Source organism: Typopeltis vanoorti, chromosome 12, assembly GCF_054136105.1.
Source record: "Typopeltis vanoorti isolate ZY-2024b chromosome 12, IOZ_Tvanoo_1.0, whole genome shotgun sequence".
In the NCBI taxonomy this organism is placed as follows: Eukaryota; Metazoa; Arthropoda; class Arachnida; order Uropygi; family Thelyphonidae; genus Typopeltis; species Typopeltis vanoorti.
Genome location: NC_143560.1, coordinates 85,065,576 through 85,088,740, shown reverse-complemented (window position 1 = coordinate 85,088,740; position 23,165 = coordinate 85,065,576). Strand labels below are relative to the sequence as shown.

At 37.0% G+C, this 23,165-nt stretch overlaps 1 protein-coding gene across 1 annotated transcript in view; it reads left to right on the top strand.

Moving 5' to 3' along the window:
• Positions 1–23,165, top strand: part of LOC150100952 (uncharacterized protein ZK1073.1-like) — a 355,092-nt gene that overhangs the window by 86,840 nt on the left and 245,087 nt on the right. The window contains exon 3 of the mRNA XM_090401442.1: positions 15,626–15,692. Within this exon, the coding sequence (XP_090257568.1) occupies positions 15,626–15,692 (67 nt within the window). The remainder of the gene's footprint in view (positions 1–15,625; positions 15,693–23,165) is intronic.

Below are 23,165 nucleotides of genomic sequence, written 5' to 3'. Positions count from 1 at the left end.
CTAGGAGCATACATATACAAATGCAGTTTGTTGGCATGAGTTCTAGTTGTGCAATATACAAAACAACCCAAGTGATCTCTCTCTCTCTCAGCCAATGAGCTGCTGGGAGTATTGCGTGAAGCATACATTCAGGAGTCACTTGCTCCACGTGACTTGGCTGTACATATGACAGTGTTGCCATAATGCAGGCCCATTGCTTGTTTTTCTTATCTCATAGGCTTAAATTTTGGGTTTAAATTTAGACCTTCGAAAGTGTTATTGTTTTGGTATTGGCAGTTAATTGGGTGCCAGTTATAGTTATGAGAGATTTTACTGTATATTTTTTAATGGTAACATATGTTAACTTCACACAGGTTTTCAAACCTGTAACTCAACAGTGCCATGTAGAGAAAAAGGATGACTAATATTTTTTTATTAGCTGAGTACAACTGATCAAGAAATATCAGCTGAATAGCAGGAGGAAGGTTGTTCCAAAAGAAGATTCTCCTACAAACTCAGGTTTTTCATTCCTGAAAACAGGCATATGGGCTAGAAACATAAATGAACATAAATATACAAGTCTCGTAGCTTTGGCTGTAATTCAACTCACACAGAAGAGCATAGAAAAGTCAAATAGAAGAGAGTGTGAATAGTTAATTCTGTAAGTTTGAAGCTGAACTAGTGTGTCAACATTGACTGGATGTTTTGTGTGAAATTATCTGTTTTGAGGAAAAGTAGAGGAATAATGGTGGACATTCTGCAAATAAGCAATCATGAACATACCTGTAGAAAAGCCATAAAAAATAAAGTAAGAATCATTAGATTGTCTACAAGAGTGGTCACCTTTTAAGCAGACTGTCCTTTTCTGGTTCTGGATAATATATGAATCATTTTTAGGGAATTTTTTTGGCATATTTGCTCTTCAACCAACATTCTGTAGGTTTGAATCTGGCCTTGGGCATGGATGTTTGTGATTGTCACAAATTCAGGTGGGAGATGAATTTCATCGCCCAGTGTGAGACCACCATCCCACTTATTACAGTCCTGAAGTAGCTTGAAAAAGTTTCATATTTAGTCTCATTGAGTAGAGTTTCTGAACTATATAAACAATAAGTAAAAATACAAAAAAAAAAAAAAAAAAATATATATATATATATATATATATATATATATATATAAAATTAATAAAAAAAAAATCCTTACCCCACCTATAGTAAGAGTGTACTATTGGTTTACAAAAAAAAAAAAAAAAGTTCATTGGAGTGAGTGAGTCACATAAAGTGATGGACCTTTGGGTAATGAAGAAGTTAACTGTTAATGACTTTCTCCATTGTTTTCAAGTGGATTGAGAGGAGTGCAATGGGATGATAGTTTGATGGCTGACTTATCTGCCTTTTGGGATGGGCTAAATATAGTTCTGTTGTACGACAAGTATGACAGTTTGTACAGGCTAAATAAGAGGGGGGAGGATGTAATCCAGAAATGTAAATTTTAAACGCAGTTAAAATTTGCATTTCTGGGATACCCTCTGGATAAGATGTATTGATATCCAAATTATTAGGTATCTTTCTGATGATTTTATTATTATTCGAGAAACCTCCAAAGAGTCCAAAGACTCATGGTGGGACACCTACTGTACATCTCTCCATCTCCACCACTACACCGAACCTCTACTACCAATCATCCACATCAACGCCATCTACTGCCCGCCACCACAACTAGTGTTTTTTGTCTGTAAATTGCATGTGTTTTTGAAGGGCTGATTTGTCTGTATGCAGGAGGAAAAACCCTGTTATGAGATTGGTTAACTCACCTTTGATTGAAAAAAAGTCCATATAAAGATTCCTCCCGTCACGACGAGAATCAAACTTAGGACTTTTCCAATCAAAGGGTGCAACGTATCGTCGTTCTTCTAATTACACTACAGAGGCACATTGAAGAAGATCAGAGAAAGAATACCATGACCTGTTTTCAGTAGCACACTGAGGATTTAATCTTGGAGGGGGCCGAGCACTCAAGATTTAATCTTCGAGGGGGGAGCACTCGTGATTTAATCTTGGGGAGGGCCGATTGAGTAGGCGATTTGAGATTTGAGAATGCATATAACCTATGATCTGCAGTGATTGCCAATGCATGATGCCCGTGATCTCCGCTGGAACGGCTCAGGCAAATGAAGTAGTGCTTGGTCCGCAAGAGCACTACTTCATTCGCCTTGCTTTCACAGCAGCCGGGATTCCCGACAGCTATAGGGTATTCCCACCTTATGTGGCTGCTAATTCATAAGTAGTATAGAAATAGAAGACACGACACAACATAAATTAAAAAAACAAATTTTAATTAGGAAAAGATTTTTGGAAATTTTTCTAGTGTTTTTTCCTTTTTCTTTTGTGGGGACAGGGCCCCTTGGCCCCCCTCCCTGGGTGCACCACTGCCTGTTTTTGGTGTAGTTCAAAGTACATAGGCAAAGTAGATATTAGATCCAACATTATTTCAAAGCCAAATGTTTGTAGAAGTTATGAAAGTTTTCTGAATTTGACCAGAGAGCTTATGAGAATATAATCCTTGGCATCAGAGTTGCTTAGCTTGCACTACTTAAAAGACATGAGTTCTGCTTAAGTGTACATATATTCACCCTTTATTAGTGCATTTTTTAAAGGTTTCACTGGCTTGACAGCTGTTTTGAACTGGTTGGTTCTCTTCAGAGAACAGACAGAAACTTTAAGAGAGCAAAAACTCATTCAGTGCTAAGGGAATCGAATGTCGGAGAAATGTCAGGCCAATGAAACCTTAAAAGTGAAACCTATAAAAGGCAAATATATGGACGCTTGGACATTGCTCATGTCTTTCCAGCAGTGCAAGCAAAGGCACCTCCAGTGCTGAGGATTGTATTTTGTATTGTAGTCTGGATCTGGCTTCCACTGACTCCAATAAATGTCGAAAGTCTGGTAGTGGCCCTTCCCATAATGCATAGCATTATACATGTCCATAAGGATATGTGTATTGCATTATGGGATACTAAGGCAATTGATGTGAAGTCATTAGCCTCTATATACAAGTAGCCCAGTCTTAAAATTACTTCACATACAAACTCTGCTTACACTTGGATAAAGTATGAAACCAAGAATATGATTTCTTGGCATATTTAATTTACAGTATAACGCAGTGAAAAAAAACTTGACTGTCATCTGAATTATTCATTAAATCTTTGAAAATTTGAACTTCATCAGATCCTTTTTTTTTTGTTTTAGACAGTGGCTCAGGAAACTCATCACTAGAGCATGTATATTTCACACATGTGTTTCTAGTTTGTTGACTTTCATCAAATGTATTCTTCTTATAGAATATAGAAAGCTTCATTTTCAGTTAGTAAAAATTTGTCTATTCCTATGTGTTTAGATAGGAATAGATAAATACATCTATAATAGATAAGCACAGCTGTCCCTATATTATTATTATTATTAAGATAGACCTCCAGGGAGTTAGGGACTTATCGAGGGAGGCCACATATACTATACATACCAGCTATACTTATTCTTGAATTCATTCTCACTGCTTGCCCTCAAAACATCCAATGTCAACCCATTCCAATCATGCACCACCCTATGAGAGAAAAATCTAGCCCTCATCCCCTTCTTAGCAGCATTCATTCTCAGCTTCCAAGGATGTACTCTTGTCCTTTCCCTATCCTCTATAAGTTGAAAAATTCCATCAATTGAAATCCTGTATGACCCTTTCAGAAGTTTATAAGTCTCAATCATATCACCCCTCTTTCTCCTGTTTGCTAGTGTCTGCAGTCTACAAATTCTCAATTTGTCTTCATATTCAGTATTCCATAATCCTGATATAATTTTTTACTCTCCGTTGCACTCTCTCTAATATATCAGAATCACAATGGAAACCAGGAAAACAGACCTGAACACATTGCAAATATCTTCTGAGTTGTATTTGCAATCTTTGCCACATTGCCCCTAAACTTCAACTTCCTATCTGTTAACACTCCAAGATCCCTTGCCTCATCAGTTTCTTCAAGCATAATCCCACCAATATAATACAATATTGGATATCTAATCATGCCAAAGTGAATGAATTTACATTTACTTTACTGACATTGAACTAACATCCATTTTCCCATGCCCACAATTCCAGCCTATTCAAATCATTCTGCAAGTACTGCATATCAGCAGCATTCTTGATTACCCTACCTATCTTTGCATCATCAGCAAATAGCTGTATGTCGTTTGTCAAATCCTTCCCAATATCATTAATATATAGATTGAATAACAGTGGACCAAGCACTGATCCTTGTGGTTACTTTAAATCTTGAAGACTCACATCCTCCATATACCACTTTTTGATATCTGTCAGTCAGCCATCCTCTTATCCATGCTAATTGTCTAGTTCAATGGTAACATTGTTATAGAATGTGAGCAAGTTTCTAAAACATGATCTTCCCTTAGTAAACCCATGTTGCTCTTTGCAAAGTAGAGATTCACTGTCAACCCATTTCTGAATGTGAGCCTTAACCAATTTTTCTAAAATTTTCACCACCACTCCTGAGATACTAATTGGTCGCTAGTTGGATACATTTGTCTTTGCACCATCCTTGTGCACTGGAATTACCATCCATTTACTTTTCTTTTCAGTTTTTGAATTGCTTCCTTTATATTCTTAATTTTCACTCCAGGAAAACTTGAAGTTATAACTTGCTCATCAATAACATATTTTATTATAGAGTCACCATACCAAATAATGTTTTTCTTTTTACTAACAACGTCACTTACCTGATTTCTGTTACTTTCCTAATTTATCTGTTTCCGTGCTTTGTTGTTTCTTATTTTGCTGCTTAATTTTTATTTTCTCCCTATTCTCATTTAACCTCCCCTCGATTTTTTCTAATTTGCAATATTCCCATATAGTGAACAACATGCCCTCCCCAACAGCCACTATACTGTAGTTTTATTGCATCACTGAATAAGGCACAGAGACATTTGCAGTCTGTTTAATATATTTGTTACTAAAATTACAGACAACTGGGATAAAAACGGCACTACCTAATGAAACACATGTTCCCTCCTACAGAAACTATGCTGCATAGACTCAAGCAAAACTGTTTGTTGTACCACCAAACACAGTAACTAACTAAAAACAATTGTTTTTAGTTTTAGTTGCGTGATTCCTAAACTTCAAGTCTCTGTCTACTATCATTTTCAGATCTCCCATCTCTTCTGCCTTCAGAATATTTCTATTAATTGTATACTCTGCATCCCAACCTTGGCTACCACAGTTCAGGATCTTGTACTTTGCCACATTAAACTGATAGCTCCACTCACATAGAGATCTTCCTGCAACATTTGCTCTGCTCATCAGTTCTTCCCAATCCATCATTGGAAAATAGATGCTTATCCCCAGTTAAGCCTGTCCCAATACCATGAACATGCAAGTTATAATGGCCCCAAAACAAATCCTTTCAGCACTCCCTGGTGATCTTCCTCTTTTGGGATACCATTCCTCACAAACACAATTCATTGATATCTCTCTCTGACAGCAATCACTTGTAACTCACTAGTCTCTTATGCAATCCCATCCATTTCAGTTACCAGTTTGTTGTGTGGCATTCTATCATTGACCTTTGTAAAATCCAGGTATACAATGTATATGTATCTCCCTTCTCCATTGAATTTCTCATCTTGTTGTGTTACATAAACAGATTGCTAAAACATGATCCCCATCCTCTAACCAACCCATTCTGATCATCATGAAGAATACTGCTATTGTGAATGAAATTCTGGATCATAGTCCTCTCTAACACTTTAATTGCAATTCTAAATACACAGCTTGACCTATAATTTTTAGCCTCAGACTTATCTCCTGTTGTGATGTGGAACAATTTTTCTCACTTTCTACTCTTTAGAAACTTGCTTAATTGCAAGACGTGCTAAACAGATGTGCCAAAGATGCTGTTAATTCCCTAGAGCAGAGGTCGGCAACCTTTTTAATATGAAAAGCGCAATATAAAATTTGAAAATTATGGAGGGCTCATGACACAGGCATTTTTTATCTCATTTCAGGCTTTGAGATTCTATGATTAGTTGTTTTTAAGAAAAAATGAGATTTCAAATTTTAAAATTTTATTTAACTCGCTTTTACAATATATTTTTGTCATATATGAATGAATATAAAATACCATAAAAATAAAATAATAAATGAACACAAAAAATATAAATTCAATAATATTTAATGAGAAACCTGGCCTTGTACATCATCTGCTAATTTTTTATAATCAAGCATATAGTTTGAAGTATCTGCTCTTAAACAATTATCCAAATATGAGTCTGTAAGTTGAGATCTAAATTTTGATTTCAAATATGCCATATTTGAAAAGGGTCTCACAGTTGTATGTAGTTGCACAATATGAATAAATTTTTAGCGAGCATTTTCTCAGAATAGGAAAAGTATTTCTATCTGCTAACTTCCAGAACATTTTGTCATCATGATGAGCTTTTAAAATATGTTGTTTTGTAAATTAATTATTTCCATTTCCAAGTCTTCTGTGTTACTTAGCTCGAAGTAATTGGAAATTTTAGCAGGTATATCATCTTCAGTAACGTTGAATGGATTTAGGAAAATTCTAACGACAGGTTCTAAAGTCACAAAATTTTGAAAGTGGGAAGGTAGTTCTAAATGGTTCATTATTCAAACTTTCATTGATGTTTTACATTTGGAAAACGTGACAACGATTTCATCAGATGGGATTTCAATAGTTCCAACTTACATTTGAAAGCATTGACTGCACTAATCATATCAGCAATATGGGAATTTTCCCCTTGTAATTGTAGAGTTAAATCATTAAACTTTGCCATTATATATGTTAGAAATCCAAGATCTATTAACTAATTTTTATTTTCTAATTCTTCGTAAAAATCGCCTCATGATGTAATAAATGCTTTTATTTGCAGCAAAAGAATAATAAATCGCTCAAGTATTTTACCTCTGCTCAACCTCCTCACTTCAGTATATAATAGTAGGTCATCATTTTCAGCGTTTTCATCTTTCAAAAGTAATTTAAATAACTTATGTTGAGTTGCTTTTGATTTTATCGAATTGATAATTTTTGTTACAATTGACATTACAAGTTTAAAATTTACAGTTTTAGCGTATAACATTTCCTGATGAATAAGACAATGATATGCAATAAATTTAGGAAATAAAGGGTCCTGTCTGCACAAGCCAATAAATCCATTTTCCTTACCAGTCATTGCTTGTGCACCGTCAGTAGTAATTGATGTTAATTTGTGAATTGGTAATTTTTTTGTATAGTACAAAATCTTTAAAAATGGAAAATATATCCTCTCCTCTAGTGTGCCCCCTTCAATGGAAGAATTTTAAGAAATTCTTCTTTTGTAGAAAAATCATCAAATACCATTTTCACTGAAATTGCTAATTGTGATGTATCTATCTATCGATAACAGACATAATCAATATATATGTCTATCGATTCATCCAGCTGTAGCAAAAAGAAAACACATTTTTCCATATCATTTGCTAATTCTGTTTCTAAATAAACTGCAATTGATTCAATTCTTCCAGTTACAGTTCTTGCTGATAACTGCAATGTATTTATAGCTGAAACTAGTTCAGTTTTATTTTTGAAATCTTCAAAAAAGCGAATCTGCAATTTCTAACATAGTTTCTTTAATTAAATCTCCATCTGTAAATGATTTTTTCTTCTTAGCTGGAAAATACGAAATTTTAAAATATGCTACTGTTGCTGCTTTTCACTGTTGCAATGTTTTAGTAAAAAAACTTTGCTGTTTAGTAATGGATGATTTCAAAGATAAAAATTTTTTTTTTTCTTATTTCAGATTTCACTGGATAGTCAAAATTAAAATTGGCATGAATGGTTTTGAAATGTCTTTCTATATTACTTTTTTTAGACATAGCCACACTATTATTGCGTAATAAATACCGTTAATGCATAATAAATTTGCCATTAAGATTGATAAAGCAGTACTCTTCCTCCCAATCGTCATTAAAATATGTGTGTTCTTTTCTTTCACATTTGGCTATCTGGTGAAATAATGTGCTGTTAGAAAGCTCCTGAAGATCTGTGATTTTTAATAAATTTAGTTTAATCCTTTATCCAAGTGTGAGCAAACAAAGTTTGCGCCTGAAAATATCTTCAGGACTGGGGCAAGGTTGTAAAAATAAACTTTCAACATCTGTGATTTTTATTGATTGTTTTCTTTGGTGTATTATTGTGGTTTTTGGTGTGATTGTTGTACTACAGTTTTATAGGATAATTACAGAAATAATTACGAATTAAATACAAATTCGTTATTATTAGACCTTAGAGCAATACCGGCAGAAAACATGGCGGCGACTTTGTCATTTCATGATTTTAATTTAGACTTCTGTTGTTTCATTAAGTGTGAGGTGTGCTATATGTATTCTTTCGATTACATAAATGATTTGTGGATGTTTAGGACTGATGGAAGGAGAGTGTGTGCAAAGTGCGACCTGAATGAGGAATTGATGAATGCAAATATGAAATTGATGACAGAAAGTGTTAGTAGCGAGAATGGCACAGGGAAAATGAGTGCACGTTCGAAAGAGAAGGATGGTGTGAAAGAGAGGTGAAAGAATGTTAAAAAATCAGTAAAAAAGAAAACGAATGATATAAAATCTGTAATGGATATTAAAAAGGACGAAAGTGAGGCGAGAGTGGCGGAAGGAAATGAAATTGAGAGAACGAATGAAACTGGAAATAGCGTGATGCAGGAATCGAAAGTGGCAGAAGGAAACGAAATTGAGAGAACGAATGAAACTGGAAACGGCATGATGAAGGAATCGAAAGTGGAAAAAATTGAAAGAATGAATGATAGTAAAAGTTTGACGCATGTTGGACCAAAAGTACGGAAGCACAGAAGGATGAATGAGAGTGAAAGTGAGAAGAAGGGGTCGAGAGTTAGAAAATTAGGAAGATTGAATGATAGAGAGAATGTGATGTGAGATTCGGAAGTTGAATTGGATTGGATGGCGAAAGAGATGAAATGAATGCGGAATGAAATTAAGAAAATTTGAGTAAAAAATATTAAAACAAATCATGATGGCAAGAAAGAGTTAATGAAAGATGAGCGAGTGGCATTGCATGGCGACTCCATTATTAAAGGTGTGCTGGATGAAAAGATGCATAAAGTATGTTTTCCAGGTGGTAAAATGAGTAGAGTGATTGAGGCATTGGATATGAAGAGGGAGCGAGCAAAGGGATTAATGGTTTTAATCGGTACGAATGATTTGACAGAGGACAAAGAGAGCATCAGAATGGATATCAGGAGGCTGCTTAGAAGGATAAAAGAGAATATTGTGACAGAAAGGGTGGTCAGCGTGTTGCCTAGGTATGACTGTGGTGAGATGAGGTGGAGAGCAAGGATTATGAATGATATGCTGGCTGAAATGTGTGAGGAGACGGGAGTGCAGTTTGTTAATGTGTGGAATGAGTTTGAGGGACGAAGTGAGCTGTATGGGAGTGATGGGCTGCATTTGAGTGGTTATGGTGTGAGTCGCTTGGAGAGACTGCTGTTGGAAGGTAGAAAAGTGAGTAGAATGGGAGAGAATAAATCAGATCAAGTGGGAATGATGTGGAAGAGCAGGAGAGTAAGTTAGAAGACATTGAAGAGGTGGTTATGAATGAGGAAGCGAGTGGTATGAGTATAGAAAATGAGAGAATGGGTGTGCAAGAGGAACAGGAAAACGGGGAGGCTCAGGGTGGACAGGGGTACACAGCATGAGAAAGGTGGATGCTCCGAGAGGAGACAAGAGCATATGCAGAAAGGAATGGGATGACCTGGGATCAAGAGGACACAGTTGGAATTGAAAAGGATTTTAAAATGAATAAGCAGAAAGGGAAATGGTCCCAGTCGAGCATTGAGAGATCACATCGAGTGGGTGGTATCAGTGGAACTATCTATAGATCCAGAAATGAGCTGTTGTGTTTGTATACAAATGCTAGAAGTATAAGAAACAAGGCAGATGAAATAGTTGCATTAATTGCGTCTGTTCACTAAAAGATTGTCGGAATAAGTGAGACATGGTTGGAAGAGGACGACATCCTGACAGGAATAGAGATGGAAGGGTATGATGTGTTTTGTGAGGACAGAAAGGGTAAAAAGGGGGGGGGTGCTGCTATTGATGATAGAGAAAGAGTTATATCCATAAAAGTAGAAATGCAAGAGGGAAATAGTGCCAGTCATTTTGAGGCAGTATGGTGTGAGATAGGGGTGAATGGAATCAAATACTTGGTTGGATGTTGTTATAGACCACGAAATGTGGGTGGTGGTGATAATGAAATCTATAATCAAATTAGCCAAGCAAATAAAAAAAGGGTGATCATTATGGGTTATTTTAATTATGGCAATATAGATTGGAATGATGAGATAGCAACATGCAAGTAAAAAAAATGAGTTTCTTGAGTTTTTGAGAGATAACTACCTCAGACAGTATGTAACAAAGGGCATGCGAGGATTTGAGGGTCTTGGATTTGGTCATCTCATTAGAGGATGTAATTATAAATGAGGTGTCAAATCATCCACCGATTGGTGAACCAATTGGTGGTTACCTGGGTGGTTGCTAGCAGTGTGAGGACCTCTGTGAGAAAAGGGTATATGTGGAACTACAAGGGGGGGGGGGGATTATGAAGAGCTCAGGAGACAGCTTGTGGGTGTAACATGGAATGAGGAGTTAGCTGGAAAAGAGATCAACGCAGCTTGGGGGATTTTCAAACACTATCTAGTAGATGCAATGTCTAAATATATTCCAAGGATGAGAAAGTTAAATAAAGTAGGTGTGAGATGGATGAGTAAAGAGATTAAGCATGTGATACAGAGATAGAGAGCATTGTGGAGGCAGCATAAGCGAAGTAGAAATAACCAATTCCATGAGGTCTACAAAGATTAGTCAAGGAGGGTGACTTGGTTGGTGAGGTATGAACAGCAGTTAGCTAATGAAACCAAAATGAATCCTAGGGAGTTCTTTCGATATGTAGCCAGCAAAAGAAAGAATGATTATGGAAGGATGACATTGATTGGAGAAAATGGTATAAAGACAGCTGTTGCAGAATGTGTAGTGGAGATACTTAATGAGCAGTTCATACAGGTCTTTCAATCTTGTGAATGTGACTTCATGGAGAGATTGAGAGCAGTAGATGATGGGGAGGAGAGACTGACTGTAAGTGAGCAAGAGGTGTATGGGGAGTTGAGTAAACTAGATCTTAATAAGGCTGTGGGACTTGATAATATATCGCCACGTATTCTGAAGGAATGTGCCAGGGAGTTGACACCTGTCTTGACATATTTTTTTAATACGAGTCTTGCACTCGGTCAAGTCCCTAAGGAGTGGAAGGAGGGCAAGATTGTGCCACTTCATAATGGAGGTGATCGAACTCGAGCATTAAACTATAAGCCTATCTTGAAAGTTTATTTTTCACTTGGTTAGAGTATAATAAATTTAGTTTAATCCTTTATCCAAGTGCGAGCAAACAAAGTTTGCACCTGAAAATATCTTCAGGACTGGGGTAAGGTGGTACAAACATACAAACACCAGGGCAACTCGTTGCAAAGGTGGAGCACGCTACCAACACTTCTGTCTCGATATCTCCTATAATGCAAAACACATCTCCTTGCGTATATGTCTAATGTTATGCATTAAGGGCCACTACCCAGACTAGTTTCGACCTTTATTGAGGTCTCTTCAGTGGGTTCTATCATACCACCTTACCCCAGTTCTGAAGATACTTTCAGGTGCAAACTTTGTTTGCTCACACTTGGATAAATGATTAAACTAAATTTATTATAGGCCTATCTGTGTGTCAGGTGTTGTGGTTAAGTTGTTGGAGAAGCTTGTGAGAACTAGGATCCAGAGTTGGGTTGACAACAATGGTATCATTTTTGATGGACAGCATGGATTTGCTAAAGGGAGGTCATATTTTAGTAATCTACTTACTTATTAAATAAAATGACTGCTTCCTTGGACAGAGGAGAAGGATACGCAGTGATATACTTGGATTTCGCAAAGGCTTTTGATAGAGTACCTCATGATAAGTTTACAGTCAAATTAGAGCAGATGGGGTTGGATATTAGATTGGTGCATTGGTTTGGAGATTGGCTGTCTGATAGGTATCAACAAGTTGCGTATGGGGGAGCGATGTCGAGGAAAAGGAAAGTCACTAACGGAGTGCCTCAGGGATCTGTTTTAGGGCCATTACTGTTTAACTTGTATGTTAATAATATAGGTGAAGATTTGGATGGAGATATTCAGTTGTTTGCAGATGATGCAAAGTTGGGACGAACCATGAAGAGTAGTGAGGATGTTGTGACCTAGCAGGAAGACTTGAATAAATTGAGTGATTGGGCACGGAAATGGGAATGTGAGTTCAATGTTGCAAAATGTATGGTTTTAAAATTTGGAAAACAAAGATGGGATGCAGAATTTATGCTTGGTGAGGATACATTTTGGGAGGTGGGAGAAATAACAGATTTGGATGCGATAGTGGATAAGGATCTGAAATTTAGGGGACACATAGCAAAAATTGTGAAGACCACACAAAGGCTTCTGGGAATGATGCGGAGGGTACCGACGTGTAGAAGTAGGGAGATTCTTGTTTCATTGTATAAGGCTATGATTAGGCCACACATGGACTATTGTGCCCAGATTTGGTCACCTGGTTTTCAGAAGGATGAAGAGATGTTGGAAAGGGTCCAAAGCCGACTGACTAAGGTAGTTTCTGACCTCTGGAATGTTGAGTATGAGGAAAGATTGAGGTGATGCAGTTTACAGAGTCTGGTGGACAGGAGGAAGAGGGGAGATATGATAGAGACCTACAGGTTGGTAAGGGGTTGTTATAGGATCAATGGTGGAGAAGTTCTACAGAAAATAGTGGGAGATCGGGGGGAAAACCAGAGGTCATCCCTGGAAACTGTATAAATAAGTTGTGAGTAGTGGAGTGAGAAGCAGGTTTTTTTCATGCAGAGTTGTAAATGATTGGAATGTCTTGCCTAAGAGTGTGTTGTCTGCAGGGAGTTTGAATGTGTTCTAAGCACGGTATGATGAGCTGGGTGTGTAATAAAAATACCTCCCAGATGAGTCTTTGACTCCATGAGGTCTTGAGTAATAATAATAATAATTTATCCATTATGAAGGGTTAAAAATATCTTTGTAAACAAAGTATTTTATATTTGCACTGATAGTGGGAGGGATTCAACAAACGCATACAAAAAAACATAGGGTTCTAACAACGTTTAGAAGTGGTGTGAAGGGTAGTGAGAGCGGTCGCATTGATAAGTAGCTGACATCAACATCTGAAACTACTTATGTTCAGTGGTCTCTCATCTTAATAGGCACATATAATGCAGTTTACAATAATTTCTCTGAGGGCCCACTAAAAATTCACTGCAGGCATCATGACTCTCGCAGGCGCTGCATTGTCGAATCCTGCCCTGGAGCATTCCCTCATGACATGCAGTGATTTAACATCATTTACTTAATTCCTCATATACCTGCCGCTTACTTAGTATCAGTTCTTCTTACTGTACACTCCAGCTTCTCATGATGTTGCTTGTCTTCACAAGGATGAAATACCCTGATGAACTGCTCATTGAATATTCAACAAAATCCTTTGCATCACTAACAGATCTACCGTTATCAGCTAACATTTTCCCATAGTCATTCTTTCTTCTACTTGTTACATATCGAAAGAACTTGCTAGGATTTTTCATGGCTTGATTGGCTAATTTCTGTTCATACTGCACTTTTGCTATCTTTAACAGACACGTCACTTACCTTACCTGCTGATTATTATCAGCATTGGTATTGCATTGCCTCCACAGTGTCTCTCTCTCTCTTCCAGATTTCATGCTTAATTCCTTCATTCATCTACTTTACTTCTGCTTACCTTTCTAATATGCTCAGACGTTGCTGATAATAAATAGTTGCTGCTTGGGCATTGATCAAAAGCTGTCTCCTTTCCATTAATCTTTCTTTCCTTGCTATATCACCCATTTGTCTCTTAAGCTTTTCATAATTATAAATTGGCAATATAAATATTCATTTTATGTTTATCTCTTTTCAACCGTGTTGATAATGGCTATGAAACCTAGCGGAAAATTCTACAACTAAATAATTTAACATAAGTGTCATCTGTATTTAATTTTATTCTTATGTCATTTACTTGTCTCAATTTTTAAATCTATCACACATTAGTACACAGAATTGATTAAGTATTAGGTAATGTTAAATCCTTCTCTAGAGATTAAACATTGTACTTTTTCAGTCTTCTGATAAGCAGGGCTGCAGTTTCATACTAGGTATTGCAAATCAGCTACAGTCTAATTCACAAACTTTAATTGATTATTTAGTATTATTAGTATTATTTCCAAGCCTCCATGGAATCCAAAGACTCATCATGTGAGGTCATGCACACACGCACATACCTAGACTACAGTAACTATCATACCTTGCCTTGAACACATTCATTATTGGAGCACTTGCTGTCCACTCTCTCAATGCATTTCATTCACCATTAACCAAGCAAAAAACCTCTTTTTCTTGTGTCACCATTATCTGATGTATTCACCCATTATTATCCATAATACGCTATGGTAAAATATATATAGATGAAGACATATTGACCATGAAGTGTCTTTCTGGCAATCTGTTTACAACAGCAGTTGAAATTACTATAAGTTGTTCTGAGTGTTGCATAATGCTGAGGAACTTATAGTAATTTCAGTAACTGTCAATGAAATCTACTGAGGTCTCATCAGTACAGTGACACTTCAATAAATTGAGGTCTCGTTCTGTTGTCATATATCATATTTCTAATCTGCCCTGGATTGTAGATAATAGAAGCAAGCTTTTTCTAGTGGACTGAATAGTAAAACTAGAATGTAATTCCTTCTACAGTGTGTATGTACTTGACAAAAAATTATATTCATGTTTTCATCCATATTTTATCTTAACATAAGTAAACAGTAAAATTATGCAGACATCTTCAATCTAGTTTTATAATGAGATCATTTGGCTTGGGTTCATGTTTGCTGAAAGTTTTCTTATGATGAGGATCGTTTCCAAGACTGATTTTTAGTGCAACCCTCACTACAGTTTCTGGGCAATATACACATCTGGCTGTGCATTAGGAGATACTTAGAGCAGTTTGTAATGAAGTCATATGTTTTCATCTTACAAGTAGCTTCTTATGAAGATACTTCATGTGTAGACTTGTGTTCTTATGATAGAATAAGAAAAATAGAAGAGGAAAAGAAAATAATTTTTTAACAACATATATCTTAACTGAAAGAAGATAATAAATTTTGTAATTTGTCTGTCAACCAATTTGTTGGTATGGTTGTACATACTTTGATCAGATTATCAGATTCCTTGCTGTAAACTTGAATGCTATAATCGGGAAAAAAAGATTAACTGAATCGGCTAATGCAAGCAGTTTGTTACATTTAATGAAATAATTATCAAATAGTATATAGTCTTAAATAAAAATTCATTTTTGTTTGTGTTATTGAACTTGCTGTAGTTTTAATTTTTCTTAAAGGTCTAGTTGATTGATCTTTCTTCCCATCTTTTTGTTGTATCATTTCAGGGCAATATCTCAAAGATTAGTCACAGGACTCCAGTTTACCTAACTGTGCATGATGTGGGATGCAATCGTAGGTGTTATTATATTGTTTTCTTTTAATATAATAGTAAATAAGTATATTAATTTTTTGTAATTTTTTTTCCTACTGTTTATTCCTGCCATCCCCCATACACATCCAAATTCGAACAGTACTTGAAATACTGAATGTTACTTTTTTTTTTTTTTAATCTACTACTTAGCACTTAATTTTAAACTCCAGTACCTTAAGTTTTTATCAAAAGTATTTGGTGCTGTTCAGTAATATTTGCATATTTATGTAATGCTTTATAATATATCAGTGTTGAAATTATTGTTTGTAATTATTGAAATTAGATTGGCCTAGTTTTCATACTGGAGCAAACTTCAGTTTACTTAATGATTGGAATTGTATTTTTTTTTTTTTTCACCCATCTTCACTGAATACTGATAATTTGCCAAACCAAAGTGTTTCCTAGCTGCACTTTCTTCATTTTGTGTTTCCCCAGGATTTGCCAGTGGACTTAGGACAAAATAGAAGTTTTACATATGACAACATATATGGGAGTGAGGATGCCAGGTAAATGTTGCAAAATGTAAAGCTTCAAAATTTGGAAAACAAAGATGGGATGTAGAATTTACTTGCCATGGGGATATATTGTTGGAGCTGTAGGAAATAAGAGATTTTGGAGTGATGGTGGATAAGGATCTAAAATTTAGAGGACATATTGTCAAAATTCTGAGGAAAACAATGAATTCTGGCAATGATGCAAAGGACACTGACTAGTAGAAGTACACAGATTCTGGTTCCATTGTATAAGGCTCTGATTAGGTCACATATCGGTTAATTAATGTACACTGATTTGGTCACCTGGTTTTCAAAAGGACGAAGAGATGTTGGAAGGGTCCAGAGGCAATTGAGTAAGGTAGTTACTGATCTCTGAATGTTGAATATGAAGAAAGGGTGAGAAGATGCAATTAGTCTTGTGGATAGGAAGAAGAGGGTGATCTGATAGAGACGTACAAGTTGGTTATTTTATTTATTTATTTAGCGTTTGGATAAGAAGAATACATGCATATGCTACCACACACACAAAAAAAATACAAACGAGACAACAAAATGCATAAAAGAATACAATAGTGTGAAGTGACACTGTAGTCATATATACATATAAAAATATACAAATAAGCAGAAAATTAACATTGAATATCTAAGTTCGACAACCAGTCAACAGCATCAGTGAAAACTGTTATAAAGTCAGATACTGGTCCCATGAAGGCTCTGTGAGGACAGTCAAATGTGATATGTTGTATAGTTTGGTTATCCTCACCACAGTCACAAGATGAGTTTGGTCTTATTCCCCAAGTAAATAAGGAAGCTCCACACCTACCATGGTTTGTGCAAACCCTATTTAGGGAGGCTCATATTTTTCAAGGTAGGTTGAACCCTGATGGAGGGCTGTTTGGGTTAAAGACAGTCTGCCAGATTACCTGGGCTTTGGCAGTCCATTCCGTCTGCCATGCTATTGTTGCATCATAGCCCTCAGTGACAAGTTGTTGGGCTGTTATAATAGGTGGGTGTCTTGACTTAAGCCTCTGGGATGTAAAGCTGTCACTATCAGAGTGTATAGGAAGCAGTGGGTCCTGGCAAGTTTTTTATATTCACAAATCAGGTTTTCTTGGTGTCGTAGTTGTGGCGGTTGTATGTGGCTCAGAACTGGTAGCCAGTATGATGGAGTAGTCTTTATTGTTCCAGAAATGATACACATTGTCTGATTCAACACAGTATCAATTAATTTAACATGTGCACTGTTCAGTGAGATCTTATTGACAGCTTAAATGAAGCTAGAAAGAACAAATGGATTGACACCATGGAAAGATTGAACTTTAAACATTCAAGCGGGAAGGCATGGAGCCTTCCTAAAAAGTTGGGTGGTAATTTTCATCGCCCCAATGCAAAAGCTGCTGTTAGTGCCAACTGTATTGTTAATCGGATAGTGAATCTGTCCAGAGCTAAATCAGAAAAAAACCCACACTAAAATAATTAGGAAGGAATTGACCAGACTTAGAGAAGGTTGTTCTGAAGCGACCAATCTATCAAATCCATTCACCAAAGAACTTCCAGCTGCATACCAGGGAATGAAAACTGGTAAAGCGCCTTGATTTGATAATATTCACCCTGAGTTTTTAAAAAATACTGGACTAAACACAGTGGAATGGCTGACAAAATTCTTTTCTAATATTCTACAGAGTGGTAGATTACCAGCAAAATTTAAAAAATCAAAGATAATAGCCATCCTGAAACCTGGAAAACCACTGATAAACCTGAAAGCTATAGACCTATAGGCACTGCTCAGTGTCTGTCTTAAGTTACTAGAAAGACTTGTTTACAATAGAATTAGTACTATTATTATTGACACTCTCTCTCATGAACAGGCTGGTTTCAGGCCCAGGTGCAACTGTGAAGATCAAGTTTTGTCCCTAACGACTCATATAGAATCTGGTTTTGAAAAATGCCTTAAAACTGGTACAGTCTTTATAGACTCGACGGCTACATATGACACTGTATGGAGGAACAGCATGATCTACAAGCTCCTTAAAATACTGAAATGTAAAAAAATGACCTTCTGATCAACACTATTCTATCTAATAGAGCAATAGATGATGATATGAGCAAACCAAGAACACTTAACAACGGACCATCCACAAGGGTCAGTTCTGGCCCCTCTTCTTTTCAATTTGTATATTTCTGACCTTCCAAGGACAACGTCTAGAAAATTCACATATGCTTATGATTTATGCATTGCATTCCAACACCAGAACTTCTGTACTATAGAACACATACTAACTAGTGACCTAGAGGAGCTAAACCACTCCTTTGAGAAGTGGCATCTTATTCCAAGCACTACCAAGACTGAAATGTACTGTTTCCATTTGAACAATAGCATGGCACAAGACATCTTAAGAGTGCCACTAAATGGGAACATACTACTGCATATACCGAACATACTTGCCAAAGTATCTGGGCATAACCCTGGACAGAACCCTCTCCTTTAATAGACATCTCTCCAATATTGCTGCCAAACTCAGAACTAGAAATAACATACTGCATGAACTTGCCAGAACAACCTGGGGGGCTTGTGCCTCCCACAATAAGGACATCTGCTCTGGGCCTCATCTAAACTACAAGTTGGTAAGGGGTTGTTATAGGATTAAGGTTGATGAGGTTTTTCATAAAATGGTGGAGATGGGGGCGGGGAACAAGAGATTATTCCTGGAAGCTCTATAAGGAGGGTGTGAGCAAAAGATTGAGAAGCAGATTTTTTGCATGGCGAGTTGTGAAGGATTGGAATGCCTTGCTTGAGATCGATTTTATTAGTATGCTGGCAATAAATTTACGTTCACATTTAGCTGTAATCAATGAAAATTTTATCATATACAGGTAAAAATGTAGTTCATTGTTAGCTTTTGGATACTAGAGTAGTTGTGGTATTCAGAGAGCAATTCATCAAGGTATTGCATCCTCATAAGTGTGCTATTATGAGAAACTTGAGTGTAGAGGGAATTGACTGTTTGTGAATGAAACAAGAGCCTTGAAAGAAACGGGGCAAGTCCTAAGGCAGTGGAAAGATCTGGAATTTTTATTAAGGTGTTGGAGAAGATGGTGAGATCTAAGATACAAAATTGGGTTGATAATAGCAGGTAATAGCAGTGTTCTCTGTGATGGTCAACATGGGTTTGTTATTGTTTTACTGGTTTACTATACTATGTACTATAATAGCTACACATACCAGCCACTGAATTAGGTACTGTAACTGCTACACATACCAGCCACTGAATTTGGAGACCTTTAGGCAGATACATCACATACATCGGTGGCCGGTATGTGTAGATGACAGTAGCATTGGACGAGAGAGAGAGAGAGAGAGAGAGAGAGAGAGATACATAGATTTTTGCAGAGGCCTTTGTAGCGTTCCACATGATGAATTGGTAACTAAATTAGAATGAATAGGATTAGATATTAGATTAGTGAGTTGGATAAAATTGGCTGTTAGATAGGTATTAGCAGATTGGGAATGCAGTATATCAGTAGTGACTTTCCTCCCTTTTGTGTTATCAAAAGAGAGGAAATCATTAGTGGTATGTGTAGTAGTGTATTTTAGGCAGTGTGTTTAGTGGGAGAGGGACATTATTAACTAATAATTAAGGAATTGACAGCATACACTAGAAATATAAATTAAATAAACTTTAATATATACTTTCCGATATTTCGGCAAACGTCACGTTGCCATCTTCTTGGGAACTTAATACAAAGATAAGTACTATATAACAGCAAATGAGAACCGAAGCTAGGAAGCTACCATTTTCCTAAAGTCCTGATGGTGCCCCCTGGCGGGCTATATTGGTAGTTCTTGGCCTTTGGGCTGAAGTTCTTCTGATAAATGTTTCCCAAATTTGGGGCAGTCTCATGCATCCAAATTTGTTGAGATTTGGCATGTTCCTAAGGCTGAGGCTGATTCCATGAACAGTCTTTCATATTTGAACTTGCTGCAGTGTATTACTGTGGCTTTCTTCCATCTTATTCTGTGGCGAGTATCCAGAGCATGGTCTGCAAGCCCAGAGTGGTTGTACTGGTGAAATCGGATGTAATCCTTGTGTTCTGCGATTCTGATATTTGCTGTCCTGCCTGTTTGGCCAAAGTAGGACAGTTTACAGCTGTAAGGGACCTGGTATACACCAGGGTGGTCTAGGGGAAGTGGTTGGTCTTTAGTGGAGTGGATAAGGGATGCCAATTTTCTATATGGTCTGTAACAAGTGGTCAAGTCATGTTTTTTTAAGATTTTTATTGATTTTTTCTGAGGTGCCTCGGATGTAGGGGATGGTGATGGATTTAGAGTAATCTTTTTTGTGAGGGGGGGGGAAGGAGGGTTGTGGATAACTGGTTTAAGTATTTTTTGGATTCTTTTTTTTGGGGGGGGGGTCGGTAGCCATTGTCTGAGAAAGTGTCACGGATGTGATTTAGTTCAGTGGTTAGGGCTTGATCATTTGAACAGATTATTTTTTCCCTGTTGAATAGTGTCTTAATAACTCCATATTGTTGTGAGGGGGGGGGGAGGGTGATGGGATTGTTGGTGAATGTATCTGCCTGTATGGGTGGGTTTTCTATAAACTGAGAAAACCAAGGTTCCATCAGGTTGGCGGGTGACTAGTGTTTCTAGGAAGGGGAGGTTATTGTTTTTCTCTTTTTCCAGGGTGAACTTGATTCTAGGGTGTTGGTTGTTTAAGTTTGTTAGAAAGGAGAGGAGTGAATCCGGGCCATGTGGCCAAATAGCGAACACATCATCAACATAGTGAAGCCATATGGTACGTTTTTGTGGGGCTGAGTTTAAGGCTTTCTCTTCAAAAGTCTCCATAAAGAAGTTGGCCAAGGGTGGGGAAAGTGGTGAACCCATGGCTGTCCCAACAATATGGAGTTATTAAGACGCTATTCAACAGGGCAAAAATAATCTGTTCAAATGATCAAGCCCTAACCACTGAACTAAATCACATCTGTGACACTTTCTCAGGCAATGGCTACCCCCCCCCCCCCAAAAGAATCCAAAAAATACTTAAACCAGTTATCCACAACCCCTCCTTCCCCCCCCCCCCCCCCCTTCACAAAAAAGATTACTCTAAATCCATCACCATCCCCTACATCCGAGGCACCTCGGAAAAAATCAACAAAAATCTTAAAAAAACATGACTTGACCACTTGTTACAGACCATATAGCAAATTGGCATCCCTTATCCGCTCCACTAAAGACCAACCACTTCCCCTAGACTTATCTGGTGTATACCAGGTCACTTGCAGCTGTAAATTGTCCTACTTTGGCCAAACAGGCAGGACAGCAAATATCAGAATCTCAGAACACAAGGATTACATCCAATTTCACCAGTACAGCCACTCTGGGCTTGCAGACCACGCTCTGGATACTCGCCACAGAATAAGATGGAAGAAAGCCACAGTAATACACTGCAGCAAGTTCAAATATGAAAGACTATTCATGGAATCAGCCTCAGCCCTTAGGAACATACCAAATCTCAACAAATTTGGATGCATGAGACTGCCCCAAATTTGGGAAACATTTATCAGAACTTCAGCCCAAAGGCCAAGAACTACCAATATAGCCCGCCAGGGGGCACCATCAGGACTTTAGGAAAATGGTAGCTTCCTAGCTTCGGTTCTCATTTGCTGTTATATAGTACTTGTCTTTGTATTAAGTTCCCAAGAAGATGGCAACGTGACGTTTGCCGAAATATCGGAAAGTATATATTAAAGTTTATTTAATTTATATTTCTAGTGTATGCTGTCAATTCCTTAATTATTAGTTATCATGTTTAACCAGCGTATAAGCCTCTCTATAAGAGGGACATTATTGTTTATCTTGTATATTAATGATGTTGGGACAGGTTTGACTGGAGACATCTAGCTGTTTGCAGATGATGTAAAGTTGTGAGATGAGCAATAATGTGTCCCATAATATGTTGTACATTGTGGGATATCTAGCAACATAATGAAGTTAGCTACTCCTGCATTGAAAGGTAGTTATGAAGATACTTGTACACATAAATTTATTGTGTGCTTATACCTGGATAAAATGTGGATGAAAAACAAGAACATAATTTTTTGACTGGTATTTGTCAGTGGCTATGTTACAGGGATATTGTTTTACAATACAGGATAACCTCGCTTAATGTGAATTCAATATGCACAATTGAGTGAAATGATACTATTTCCCGCTTTAAGCAAGGGATTAATCAGTTAACGCTATTTTTTTACGTTATATGAAATTTTTTGGCGCCAATCTGCAGCGAGTGGAAAAGCTGAAAGTCATTAAGACACATGAAAGTGGCGCTAGTAATACAATGATTGTGCACGACCTGGGATACAATGAGCCTACAGTTTGGACTATATTAAATAAGAGCAAGAATACAAAGAACAAGGAAAAGTTGCTACTCCTTCTTTAAGCATGCAGATCACCTGAAATAGAAGCCATTTAATGACTGAGATGGAGCGTCTTCTCTCACTCTGGATTGAGGATTATAAGAGGTACAAAATAGAATACCTCTTAGTACAAGGAATATTCAGGCAAAAGTTCTCAATATTTTTACCTCATTGAAAGAGACCAAATTTCCTCGTTAAGAGGAATGTGAAAGCTTTACTGCGAGTTTAGGATGGTTTGACCGTTTTAAAAATTAAACTGGACTGCATAACGTAAGAATAACTGGAGAATCTGCTTGTGCTGATAATGTGGCCATGCTTCCTGAAGAATTGCAAAGCATAGTTTAAGAGGGTGATTATGACAGTCAGCAAATATTCAACATCGACGAAATTGGTCTCTTTTGGAAGTGTATGCCAACAAAAACTTTCCTAGCTAAAACTGAAGCATCTCAACCAGGATATAAAGTATCTAAAGATCATCTTATGCTTTTATTAGGAGGCAATGCAGAAGGCGACTTTAAACACAAGCATATATTATTTTATCAT